The sequence below is a fragment of the Fusarium sambucinum genome, chromosome II (genome assembly GCF_050947815.1).
Source record: "Fusarium sambucinum isolate potato_lamoka chromosome II, whole genome shotgun sequence".
Taxonomy (NCBI): Eukaryota; Fungi; Ascomycota; class Sordariomycetes; order Hypocreales; family Nectriaceae; genus Fusarium; species Fusarium sambucinum.
Window position 1 is genome coordinate 2,463,745 of NC_139293.1, and position 12,472 is coordinate 2,476,216.

At 49.5% G+C, this 12,472-nt stretch overlaps 7 protein-coding genes across 7 annotated transcripts; 3 read left to right on the forward strand and 4 right to left on the reverse strand.

Annotated features, from left to right (window-relative positions):
* Positions 1 to 537: 537 nt before the first annotated feature.
* FSST1_007607 (uncharacterized protein) lies at positions 538 to 4,002 on the forward strand (the record flags this gene model as incomplete). Its single annotated transcript, XM_083224408.1, has 1 exon — positions 538 to 4,002. The coding sequence occupies one exon, from the start codon at positions 538 to 540 to the stop codon at positions 4,000 to 4,002; it is 3,465 nt and encodes a 1,154-aa protein (XP_083083568.1).
* Positions 4,003 to 4,254: 252 nt separating this feature from the next.
* On the reverse strand, positions 4,255 to 5,027 carry FSST1_007608 (nucleolar protein,Nop52-domain-containing protein; the record flags this gene model as incomplete). Its single annotated transcript, XM_083224409.1, has 2 exons — positions 4,255 to 4,925; positions 4,976 to 5,027. The coding sequence occupies 2 exons, from the start codon at positions 5,025 to 5,027 to the stop codon at positions 4,255 to 4,257; spliced, it is 723 nt and encodes a 240-aa protein (XP_083083569.1).
* A 792-nt stretch (positions 5,028 to 5,819) lies between these two features.
* FSST1_007609 (GTPase NPA3) lies at positions 5,820 to 7,038 on the forward strand (the record flags this gene model as incomplete). Its single annotated transcript, XM_083224410.1, has 2 exons — positions 5,820 to 5,901; positions 5,954 to 7,038. 2 exons carry the CDS (start codon positions 5,820 to 5,822, stop codon positions 7,036 to 7,038), a joined length of 1,167 nt encoding a protein of 388 aa, XP_083083570.1.
* Positions 7,039 to 7,363: 325 nt separating this feature from the next.
* FSST1_007610 (DNA-directed RNA polymerase core subunit RPC10) lies at positions 7,364 to 7,636 on the reverse strand (the record flags this gene model as incomplete). The annotated part of the gene is made up of 2 exons (XM_083224411.1): positions 7,364 to 7,388; positions 7,443 to 7,636. The coding sequence occupies 2 exons, from the start codon at positions 7,634 to 7,636 to the stop codon at positions 7,364 to 7,366; spliced, it is 219 nt and encodes a 72-aa protein (XP_083083571.1).
* Positions 7,637 to 8,559: 923 nt separating this feature from the next.
* On the forward strand, positions 8,560 to 9,147 carry FSST1_007611 (HIT-like domain-containing protein; the record flags this gene model as incomplete). Its single annotated transcript, XM_083224412.1, has 1 exon — positions 8,560 to 9,147. The coding sequence occupies one exon, from the start codon at positions 8,560 to 8,562 to the stop codon at positions 9,145 to 9,147; it is 588 nt and encodes a 195-aa protein (XP_083083572.1).
* A 162-nt stretch (positions 9,148 to 9,309) lies between these two features.
* Positions 9,310 to 10,294, reverse strand: FSST1_007612 (uncharacterized protein; the record flags this gene model as incomplete). The annotated part of the gene is made up of 3 exons (XM_083224413.1): positions 9,310 to 9,699; positions 9,748 to 10,231; positions 10,281 to 10,294. The coding sequence occupies 3 exons, from the start codon at positions 10,292 to 10,294 to the stop codon at positions 9,310 to 9,312; spliced, it is 888 nt and encodes a 295-aa protein (XP_083083573.1).
* A 1,049-nt stretch (positions 10,295 to 11,343) lies between these two features.
* FSST1_007613 (uncharacterized protein) lies at positions 11,344 to 12,342 on the reverse strand (the record flags this gene model as incomplete). The annotated part of the gene is made up of 2 exons (XM_083224415.1): positions 11,344 to 12,135; positions 12,199 to 12,342. 2 exons carry the CDS (start codon positions 12,340 to 12,342, stop codon positions 11,344 to 11,346), a joined length of 936 nt encoding a protein of 311 aa, XP_083083574.1.
* Positions 12,343 to 12,472: the final 130 nt, after the last annotated feature.

Consider the following 12,472-nt stretch of genomic DNA (forward strand, 5'->3'; position numbering starts at 1 on the left):
ACATACATCGGGACTATAGTTTAAAAATGTAAGAGTTCTGGAATATACAAATAAGTAACCCTTTCCTACTACTAAGAGTTATACAACTACACATTCATGATGGAAAGATGCAAGCAATGATGAATGACGAAAACAGGAAGATTATCATTTACCCCACTATCAAAGACGGTAAAGGGACCAGACGCCATGACCAGGGGACCCCCCATGTCCGGGACCATCACTCGCTTTCATTTCCGCGACGCGTTAATCCATAACCCGACAAAAACACTTAATCAGTCAATCCCTTTTTTTGCGCGCTCTTGATGTTTATTTCGCTATTGTTGCACAAACATACGATACCCATTCCAACATTTACTTGCTTTACCCATACATTCCGTTTTGTACAACCTTTTCTTTCAGCGACCGGTTGCCCGTTAGACTCTTCTACTACAATCGCTGCCGCCATGCAATAAACGCGACGTCGTCCGACACGACAGATAATGTACTATCGACAACGCTAGGACTACTACATATAATCGCATACAACTGCCTCACTCAATGGATCGCGACAGAAGTTCGCTGCTCGACCGGTCGAGTCAGCTCGTTGTCAAGCAGTCTGGGAGGAAACCACTTTTCGCAAGCAACATACCACGGGGAAGCGACAGGAATAAGGAGAACGAAGAAGCCGTGCAAAGCAATTCGAAGCTTGACTATAGTATACGAAGCAATGGATTTAGGCGATCGATAACTTCGGATGCCGATAGGAGGGGAAGTGTCGGCAGCGTTGGATCTCGCGACAGCAAATTACCTACACCAAGATTTTCCTCTTCCGCTCGGAAACGACTCTCCATGTCCGATGCTTTCGCTCTAGCTGCCAAAGAAGTCGATGAGGATAGCGAAGGGAGTCAAGCTGTCGATGCATCGCCGAGCCCAGCGCCCCGAACCTGGCGTGAACGAAACCAGGGAAACGAGAGTCAGCTACGACAAGTATACAACCAGAACCAGAGCCACTTGGATACAAAAGCGCCTAACCGACCTTTTTCGCGAGGCTCGTTCGCAGCATCAAGGATACCTGAAGCGATAAATTCGCCTGGCACCGCATCACCGCGACAGCGCACCTTTTACGGAAAGTCGAGAGCGGGATTGTCGTTTGAGCATAAGGAGCTTACGCCAGAGATCAATGGAGTTCAGGGGGGGAGCCGGCCGGGAAGCACAGCCGCAATACGACGATCAGCCAGCCCGAGTGGAATACCACGACCAAGTTCAAGCTGGGGATTAAGGCATATGCCCTCGAAAGATGATTTGACGAAACAAGGACGAATTCCAGAACTCGTCCCTGGTATAGAGGACCTACTTCCATCAATTGAGGGGCCTGATGCTCAAAACGAACCAGCCAAACCCGAGCCAGCCGAAGCGTCCCCTGAAAAGAGTTTTGCATGGCAGGTAGACGACGATTTTACAGCTGGGGAGTTCCAAATGTCGGATAGTCCAAGAATTCGGATGGGCGAGCGTCCATTTGCGAACCGAATCCACTTTGACGAAGGCAGTGAGATCGATATAAACTCGCGGACAAGGGTGGCGCATCCTGGAGCGCGCAACACCAAGCTCGATGAGATTCGATCGCGAGAAGTCAAGACAGGAAGTGATCTCCCTGTTGAGCCATGGCAATCTCACAATACAAAAATTGACGAGATACGGGCGCGTGAGGAGCAAGTCAAACACCAAATACCTATTCCTGACCGCAATGCGCCAAGACCGAGAAATACCAAATTAGATGCTATCCGACAACGGGAGGTTAATGGTATCCCTAGAAGATCGATGGCTTCAATCAAGTTGGACGAGATTCGAGAGCAAAATGGAATGACTCGCTCACGTTCACCAGAAGAGAATCGACCTCAGACAAGCCGAGGGATGGTCCCAGAGACAAAGTCCAACGTTGAGATCGAAACCCAGGAACCGCCGCCTCGGCCAAAGTCTGCATTTGAAACGGCTGGTGAACGAATTCCAGACACGCCTGTAACAATATACAAGTCACAACGAGCAAATGTAGAAGCGCATCAAACAGAAGGAGATGTTTTAAATAACGATCAAGAACCTGCACGACTGGGTCTGTCGCACATGCGTACTGATTCCCGAGACCTACTGCGACGCTTGGCCAGGGCTGCCAGTTCCAGTCCTGCGCCAGAAACTGAGCCGCGGCAGGTGGCCGACAGTGACAAACCCGCATCTGTACCCCAGGATCCCAAACCCGACACTGCATCTACAATTCCGCAACCTCCCACCAGCAATGGCTTCCGAAGTCGTCAACAACGCAGGAAAGATTCCGATACAAAACCTACTGTTGGGTTTACTGGTCTTCCTCGAAGTCGTTCTACAGATTCTGTTAAAAGCAAGAAATCCATGAATTCTGATGCCGACCCTACAGCTCGCCTCGAAGCGGAGGCCAGTTTATTTGCACCAGGCGATAATCACTCTGAAAGGGGATCTGTTAAAGCCCCTTCGCCAGAGCCTGACTCTGACGATGACTCTGAAGATGAGAAGCATGTTGAGGTAACACCTCGGCCGTCCAAGCCAGATCCCCTGACTATGCCCACCCCTAAGATTACGGGCGCGTATGTGGAAACGCCTGCGACGGTCAAGGTTGAGAAATTTGAAGTCAAGGACAAACATGAAAAGCCAAAGAGGGAGGAAAAGCCGTTGCGACAAAGGTCTGCATCGTTCCGTGATAAAAGGGCGGATCGTGCGATGAGTGGCAGCGATAGGGACACAGCATCAGATCCGGGGACAGACGACAAACTTGCTACCAAAACTTCGTCGAGTGGGGTGAGAAAGCGGCGCACTCGTTCTCTCTCACGCCGCAGAGGCACACTTAAAAACTCGGCAAGACTTCCAACAGTCAAGGACGATCTCAAAGAGCTCCAACGCACACACCACATTGAGGATTCCACATTGGATGATCTTGAAGAAGTTATTCTTGGTCGCAGGGCCCCATCTCGACAAGTTGAGGCGCTTCTCGACAAGCTACCCCAAGACTCATCTTTTGACGACGACTTTGACTTCGAACTGGAACTTGATACTAAACTCAACACGCGCACCAACCAGATCGACCCCCAGAATAACGATAACTCCGATCTGGATCGGCTCACGCGCATGAACAAGACACTCAAAAGTAGCCTCTACGGAATTCACACTGCAGCAAGGGGCATTGAACGTCTATCTGACCAGGTCAGCACCAAGAACAAGGCCGCCGACAAAGCAGCAGAAGAGAAGGCTATCGAAGACAAAGCATTAGAAGAAATTGCCGCTCAAGACAAACCAATAGCACTGAAGATACCGAAAGAAGAGCCGATCGAGAAGAATCTCCTCGATATCATCAAGCCCGAGCCGGTCCCTGAAAAGATGGCTGCCTTGCACGACAGCCACGGCACAAGCCCCGCTTACATCACGCACCCTGATGCCAAAACAGTGTCGTACATACAATTTCCCGTCCCACAACTCTACCGCCGCAAGCCATTCTTCCGCTTCACATTTCTTGGGCTCGTTCTTTTTCTCCTTGGGTCCTGGTATGTTGCTGAGTCCGCCATGTGCGCCCAATTCTGCCGTCCTACTCGCTGTAGCAGCTCACCCTGCGTCTGGTCTGTCAACGATCCTACTTTTGGCAACGCTATACCTGTGAAGCTGGATCAATGGGCCACAGGCGGTCGCGGACGTATCTTTGCTGAGCAATTCAAGGAAGAAGTTGAGGATTGGTTCGCAGACATGCAGGACATGTATTACGAGCGCGAAATCACCAATATCGACATCAACAGGCTCTCGTTTGAACAAAAGCGTCAGCATCGTCGACGACTTCGTAAGAAGGGACTCGTGAAGCCTCGCGTGCAGACCGCAGAGCAACGGGCCAAGTGGGATGCGTGGCGACAGGCACGACGAGAGCAAGAGCGACAGAAGGAAGCAAGAGAGATGGGCTATGAGATCTCAGGGGATGAGGACGAAACTATCGGAGGAGACCAGAGGGTCTGGTAATACCAACCTATCCTCGTTAATCAGAGTTTTGGTACATTATGTACTCGAGGACAATTCATATTACTACTAAAAATATATCCCGGAAGCAGGCGTTTGAAGTCGCATTTTCGAATTCGTTTAACAGTAATGACAATAGATGGTGATGATATTTTCAGATGGTATCAACCTCTAGCCCACGTATAAGAAGTCGGCTCTAAACCGTAATGCATTTTTCCATAACCCAACGCCATGCGCCTGCAAAAGACCGGCCTCTTAATCGTCAATACCACCCCACTCCTCGTCATCCTCCTTCTCCTCATCACCGCTGGCAGCTTGGACCCATGGCAATCTCTCATCCTCGTAGCTATCACCTGCGCGCGCCCTCACAGGCTTGACAGGACACCTCTTCAGCGCAATCACGACATCTCCCAAGCTCTTGACAAAAGCCTCAGCCTCTGGCTGCTCCAGCGCCTTCTCGCGCTCCAACTCATCAACCCAGATATCCAGCGCATGCAGTCTAATACCCACAGGGTTCTTTCGCAAATCGCCCTCCTTATCGAAAGGAAACTCGGCCAGAACTCCTACAATGGCCTCAACGTCACCGTCCTTCCAGTCGCGCTCCCTCAGGAATCGCACGTGCGAGGCGAAAACGCGACGGACGAGAAGAAGAAACTTTTCAAGGCGGAGGACGTCGATGCCGGTCCACTGAATTCCGACGACAGTCCAGAATCCGCGCAACCAGGGGATAACGCAGACGGGCTTCAGAGTGAAGAGGAGGTTGGCGAGGTCGGTTGCGAGACGCTGCTGGGGGAGGGGACGGTCGGTCATCCAGAGGGCGTAGAAGAGACCTTTCCAGAGCTTCTGGGCGTCGAGGTCGGAAAGGGATGAACGGGAGGCGAGGAATGTTGTGAGGGTCTCTAGAGAAGCTGTTCGGAGTTTGCGATCTGAGAGCAGGTTAGACAAATCGTCGAGAAAGAAGGAAAAAGAGACAAACCGCTTGAAGCGAGGTTGCGAATAAATGGCATTTGAGATTCTTGAGAGGCCATTTTGAAAAGGCTAGAGCGTCAATGGCTCTTTAACTTGGCTCTATGTGTTGTTTATAGTATATCTTCTTAGGGGGTGGGTTGTCAAAACGAGAGAATATGTTGATAGTTTGGTTGGTGTTGAAGATGTAAAAGATGCAACGCCTATAGATTGATGGACAACTTTTTTTCAAGGTGAAGGGTGGGATGCCGGATCCATGTGGGGGCTTCACCGAGAATTCGAAGTGGGGCCGCCTGGTTTGCTGGGTCTTGCATTGCAAGGGACTTTTTTTGAGATTGAAGAAGAGGCAGTTTGTTATAGCAAGCTTGTATCAAGATGTGGATGAATTTTATAATTATTTCCTTGAGGAGTACTATGGTTCTATCTCATTCCGTTGAATAAGCTACACTTTGTCTAAGTGTACTTTGACAAAATTTACAGCTGTCCAGTACTGCTGTGAAAGTTCGATTTCCAGTCTCCGGTTCTCAACAAGACTTGACTGGCCACAAGACAAACTTAATATCCAACTTAAAATACTCGTAGATGTAGAATAATTAATGATCTATATTAATTTCCGCCGCAGACACTCAGGCTTATTCAGCTATAGTCGATTTATATGCTGCAACCACTGGCTTCCAGCGAATGACCCCGCGCGGGGCATCCACTCCAACGTTGACCGCGCCCAAAATTTTGAGTGTCTCCATTTCGTCACTTTTCATTTCTTCCATTCATTCCCTTCAACCTCCAGCTCTGTCCTAACCACCAGCCTCAAGATAAACTCTCACTCCATAAAGATACGAGGAAACCAACACACCATGGCCGAATCATCCACAACCGCTGGCGAAGCCCCCAAGGCAAACTCGCCTCCCGTCGCCATCGTCTGCGTTGGCATGGCGGGTAAGCTACAGTCCTGACCGTCGCGCATCTCCATATCTAACCATTCGTCTAGGATCTGGAAAGACCACTTTCATGCGACGCATCAACGCTCATCTTCACCAGAACGACACTCCTCCGTATGTCATCAACCTCGATCCTGCCGTACTGTCTGTGCCTTTCGAGTCCAACATCGATATCCGCGACTCGGTCAACTACGAAGAGGTCATGAAGCAATACAACCTCGGCCCCAACGGTGGAATCTTGACATCTCTTAACCTCTTTGCTACAAAGGTTGATCAAGTTGTCAACCTGCTCGAGAAGCGCGCCCAGCCCGATCCCGAGAAGCCCGATCGCAAGCCCATTGATAGAATTCTGGTCGACACACCCGGACAAATCGAGGTCTTTGTCTGGTCTGCCTCTGGAACTATTCTCCTCGAGTCGCTTGCCTCTTCCTTCCCTACTGTTATCGCCTATGTTATCGATACTCCACGAACTGCGTCTACCTCGACTTTCATGTCCAACATGCTTTACGCCTGCTCTATTCTCTACAAGACAAAGCTTCCTATGATTCTAGTCTTCAACAAGACTGATGTCAAGGACGCTGAGTTTGCCAAGGAGTGGATGACCGATTTTGAGGCTTTCCAGGAGGCCCTACGAAAGGATGAGGAGTCGGATGAGCTGGGTGGTGTTGAGGGCGGTGGCCATGGTGGCAGCGGATACATGGGTAGTCTGCTCAACTCGATGAGTCTGATGTTGGAAGAGTTCTACGCTCATCTCAGTGTTGTCGGTGTGAGTTCACGACTGGGCACTGGTGTGGACGAGTTTTTCGAGGCTGTCGAGGAAAAGAGACAGGAATTCCTACGCGACTATCAGCCCGAGCTTGAGCGAAAGAGAGCAGAGCGCGAGGATCAAAAGAAGGCCACCCGTGAGAAGGAGCTGGACAAGATGATGCAAGGCATGTCAGTCGGTGGCCTACCGGTAGCCAAGGAAGAGGACGATGCCGATGTTGCCAGCGATGATGATGGCGATGATACTGATTCCGACGAGGAAGTCCAAAAGCAAGGTCTGCAAGATCGATACGAAGCTGCCATGGGTGATCAGGATGATTCAGTCATGGCGGACGCAAGTTTCGCAAAGTACCTCCATACCCAGAGGTAATGATAAAGAAGAAAAAAGCATGCAGTGGCGTTTAGGGGGTAAATTTAGGATTTATTATGTTCACTTTCGAATTTTCAGCTTAGACATTTACAAGCCGATTTTGAGGCTTGAGGGGGACAAAACCAAGAAGTAATCAATCACACAGACTTGAGTCTCAGTCGCGCGGCGCAAACCGTGTCATATTGTCTATTTATTTTTCGTTCGACGCAATTCCCAGACCCAAACTCCCATCTTGATGAAATCAATATACCTCATGCTTGTTCTCTTGCAAGGTCGTCTTCTTCGTCTTCCTCTTTTCGCTTGGTAATCAAAGGTCGTTTATTGTCTATCGGGCCTCAAACTGCACCATACTATCGTCGCAGTTAGTAACATACATATGTCGAACAGAGTATGGGGCTATTTACCGCTTGGTTCGCTCCTTGTAAAGAATGCGACCGGCGCAGTGAGGGCAGGCGACAAGAGCATCCTTGCCGAGGGTGACGCTGCCGCCGCAGTCGCCGCAGATGTAGGCCATGACATGGCGAACCTGGTGGTCGTCGCGTGTACCGCCACGCTGGCCGGTAGAGGCTGTAGGAATTTGGTACTCTTCGCGAGGCATCGTGACGTTGGTTGTGTGGTTGTGATGGTGGGTTGTTGATTAAGCTGGGGCGATAGGTTGTTTTTTGGTAGTGAAGGAAAAGATTAGAGACGCTTTGGGCGTGAAGGCGGTGATGGGAAAGTTTGGACGGCAGAATTGGGCGGTGAAGAAGTGCTTTAGCGGGTATGTATCTATATGATCAACTCTATCGAAAGCTGAGTTTGAGAAGGTGAAAGAAATCCAACTAATACTCGGCCCTAAGTAGCATGGGGTGTCTGAAAGCTCTTGTCTTGCACAACATCAGAGTCATGCTTCCTATTGAGGGACGACATGCTATGAAAACAGCCAAGATATGCAAAACATAGACGTTAACATGTGAATTACACCTGTAGCTCTATTCAAGAACAGAATACCTCTGAGTAACGACATACCCTTCCTTTCACGACGATATATGTCAATACTATCAAGCCCTTTAACCAGTGAACACTGAAGTTGCCTCGAGCTGAGGCCAACGACAGAAAGTTCAGTAGCGTTATTAGACAAGTTTTTAGCTAGACATGGTCGATACTACGCTTGTATCTCATCACAGGCATTTTCTAAAAGCCCTCAATCAATAGACATCACATACATTTCATCATCTCCAATAGTCCCTTGCCAGTCTGATCAAGAAACAAGCGTTTTGATAGTTCAAGCACCCCACAGCGACCACATCCACTAATAAATACACTAAAATCAGCCCCGGTCTCGATCCCCAATCCCTGGACTATCCCTGGTCAATCATGATTGCATTCATTCATGTTCGATCTCATCTCATCTCAACCTCGGTTCCTAGATCTCATCAAACTTCTTTCCGATCTCAAACTTGCAACATCACCAATTCTTTCTCTAGTCATATTTCTATTCGAAACCCTTCATAGTCCACCTTCTTGGCTTCATACTCAACCATGTTTGACCCTTCAGCTCCTCCCCCAACAGCAACATGCCCTTTCTGCATGATCTCCTCGGTCTATGAACCATTCGACCCCTTGAATCCGCCGCCATCAACATCATCACTCATCAATCCTGAGCTCGTATCTCCAGCATCTTTCGTTGTTCTTTCAACGCCTGTTCTCGTCGCTTTTCTCGATATCCTGCCTCTAAGCCGAGGTCATCTTCTTCTCTGCACGCGACCGCATCGCCCTAAGCTAAGCGACGTCACGGCTTCAGAGTCCGCTCACCTGGGTCGTTATCTACGCATTCTCTCAAAGGCCATGGTACGAGCAACTGGTATAGAAGATTGGAATGTGGTGCAAAATAATGGCGCTGCTGCTGCCCAGGTCGTGCCTCATATGCACTTTCATATCATCCCGCGGCCAGAAATTAGAGCCAGTGGGCGTTTCAGTGAGAGTTTTACCATGTTTGGAAGGGGAAAGAGAGAGGAGTTGGACGATGATGAGGCGGTTGTTTTGGCGGAAGAATTCAGGCAAAGCATCGCTGCTGTGATGAGGGAGGAGGAAGATGAATCTCAAAATGAGGAAAAGTCTAAACTCTGAGTTGAGGATCTACATCGTGTTATCTCATTGGTCAAGCATGTTCTCCAAATGTTATTCGTTCATCTGATACCCTTCCTGTAAGTATTTCTGCCGTTTATCAATCTATAACAAGTTACTCAAATTGCACCTTCTATCGTCATCACACACTGATGTCCTGAAACCTCACTCATCATCTCCAAAGAACACTCGTATCGGCAGAAACCCATCGCTGACGGCCTTGAACCGCTCTTCGATGCCATCGATCGCCTCCATCTCGTCGTCTATCAGCTCCCATCCGTCCAATTCTATGTTAGACTTGATTCTGGAGGGAGTGACACTCTTGCAAACCACACCCCAGCCCTTCTCTATGCCCCACTGGAGCAACACCTGCTGTACTGTCTTCCCATTCGTCTCGGCGATGTCGACCAAGGTCTCGTTGCGGTACAGGGCTGAGCGACCAGATCCCAAGCATGAATAGCCTTCCGTATGGATATCTCGAGAGGCGCAGTATGCTACAAGTTTTGGCGATGGGTTGCAAGGGTGTAGCTCGATCTGGTTGACAGCGGGCACAATCTACACAGTTAGCCATGAGCTTCATCGAGGCCAGAATACTCTACTCACTTCAGTCCAACAGCTCTCTAACAGCTTCTCCAACTGCTGAATCCCAAAGTTGGACACGCCAATGTTCAGGACCTTGCCCTCGTGCAGCAATCCCTCCATTTCCATCCACGTATCAACAATGTCCCAATCCCCGTAACAGACCGCCGGGTTGTCTGCATCTCTGGGACAGGGCCAGTGAATCAAGTACAAGTCAAGATATCCCACACCAAGATTCTTTAGACTCTTTTCAAGACATTGTGGGGCGTGTTTGTGCCAGTTGTTTCGGAGCTTGCCTGATATCCAGATCTCATTACGAGGGACACCAGAAGCGCGGATTCCAACTCCCACTTCGCGTTCGTTGCCATAGGCGAGTGCTGTGTCGATATGACGGTAGCCAGCACGGAGAGCTGTTTCCACAGCTTTTGCAGCTTGACTACGGGGGATGCCCCATGTGCCAAAGCCGACGGCAGGCATTTCATCACCCGTGTTGAGGGTGAAAGTGCGTCTAAGTGAGATATCAGCAGGCTGGCCAAAGCCAGTACAACTTGACTTACACGTCTGGGGCCATTTTGACGGTATTCGAATTGCTTTCGCCAAATTTTGTCGTTTGTCTGTTGCTAAGGACGTAAGTCTTCTTGTGCAGGCCCGATAGATCGTTGCTGTTTGTTTTATTGAGCTTGAGCTGGGCAACATGGTCTCCATCAGTTTAAATAGACATGCCAGCCTAGTTATCATTCATTCATTGGTATTCTGGCTTGTTTGTCAAGTGGTACGTTCCTCAAGTGATCCATTCGGCATTCATTGTGGCAGTCTTTGTTGGGAGCAATGATTTGTTCGCCTGCTTAGAAAGACAAGGTGGTATGGCAAGCCTATATTGATATCGACAAAGATACTCTTTCATATCTACAGCGTGCCATCGACCTTTGCAATATCAGTAACATTGTAGATAATTCAACACCTTGTCGCCCCTGGTCATACTACTTTAGTTTCTTTGTCGATAAAGGTCTGCATAGGCACCCTGGTACTCTTTAGTATACCCAACAAGGGTCCTTTCACGTCTTTACAAGCCTCTTTTCGATGACCAGAGCATACTTCACAGTTTTATGACGAATCTGTTAATGAAGTTAATGCGGACGTTGGACAAGACAGTTCCAGCATTGCCACAGATTGAGTTATTAGCATTTCATTGTCGCGCAACTATATGTTACTGAGAAACTTGTTCACGCGAATTGGGGCTCCTGTTACTACTCATACATAGCAGAATCGGTTTCCCTCCCATTAAGATACATGACTTTGATTCAACATAAACCTTTCCGATAATCCTTTAACTCTGGTACTGATATCAAGCAACTCCTTCCAAGCCAATTAAACCATGGTGCGTCCATAACAAATCCCCGAACCCTCCAGCCCTTGAACCTATTTTTGTGCTTTTCTATCTATCTTTTTGTTTACTCTCGCCATTTTTTTGTGTTTATTCCTTATTCGCCATCATGGTTGCCCGTTAAGTATTGCCTCCCATACGCCCCAATCCTTATCCTCTCCTTTTTCCAATTCCTCACTCCTAATCATACCATACCAAAGATAAATCAACTCATCATCTAACCGAAGTAAACTGAACTAAACCATACACCGTCTTCCATCTGGAGCGATTCTTCCTCGGAGCTCCCTCCTCTCTCTCTCAAGTCTAGCCGTTTGCTTCTCGAGCGCACGAATTCGTTCGCGCGCAAGATCAAGCACTTCGGCTTTGCTCACTCGGCGGTCATTGGCAATGCCGCCTTCTGTACCCGGTGGAGGCAGGACAGAAAGGAGGCGCTCAAAGTGAGTGTTGAGGCGCTTGCGGTATTGCTGCTCAACCTGGTTGTGCGCAGCCCTTGCCTTAACTTCTTCAGACGTCTCGCTGGGATGTCTAGGCTGAGCAGCCGCAGCGCCACGCTTCTTGGGAGCACGAGAAGCGGTGCGCAGCTGCGTTGGGTTGCGCTTGGGGGTGTCTTTGCTACCCCTTGTTTTTGTTATCTTGGATGCCGTGGAACGCTTGCGCTTCTTGCTCGCGGGCTCTGACGAGTCATCGTCGTAGTCATCATCATCCTGGTTATCTTCCTCGGGTGGGGACGAAGCGGCCGAGAGCTCGTCTGCCATGGGCGGCGTGGGGAGGAAAGTCGCCGCCGGCGAGACGTGAGCTGGCCACACGGGACCAAGGGATGGACTGGCAGAGGACAGGTCGTAGCCTTCAGAGAAGCTGGATGAGGTACGATGAGGCGGGTGGACGGGGAATTGTCCCGGCGTTGTAGGATGGATGGCATAGTTGGAGGAGAAGTCTCCAAAGGAACGATCAAGGTAGGCAAGGTCTGTCAGGGGGGAGGGGAAGACGGTGTTATCGAGACTGGGCGTCTCTGGAGACTGAAGAGGGTTCTGCAGTTGACATGTTGGTTAGCTATGTCTCTGGAACTCAGCTGTCGGTAACGGGGTACTTACTGTAGAAGTCTCGTATGAAGCGTCCAGGCTGGAGAAGGGCATGGCGGCAGCATCGATGCCGTTCATCCAGTCATCGGGCATGCGTCCAAAGCGTGCTGCTCCGTCTCCGTCGCCGGCGGTCTCGAGGAAATTTGAGCTCATCATTTTGGCTTTTTGTTTAACGGCTACCCGCAAATACTAGAACTAGCACGAGGTTGTCCTTGAACCCCGTCATCACGGAAGGGGAGTTTCTGGCACAACGATTCCCGAAGAGGTTCTTTCGGTTTCTTCTATG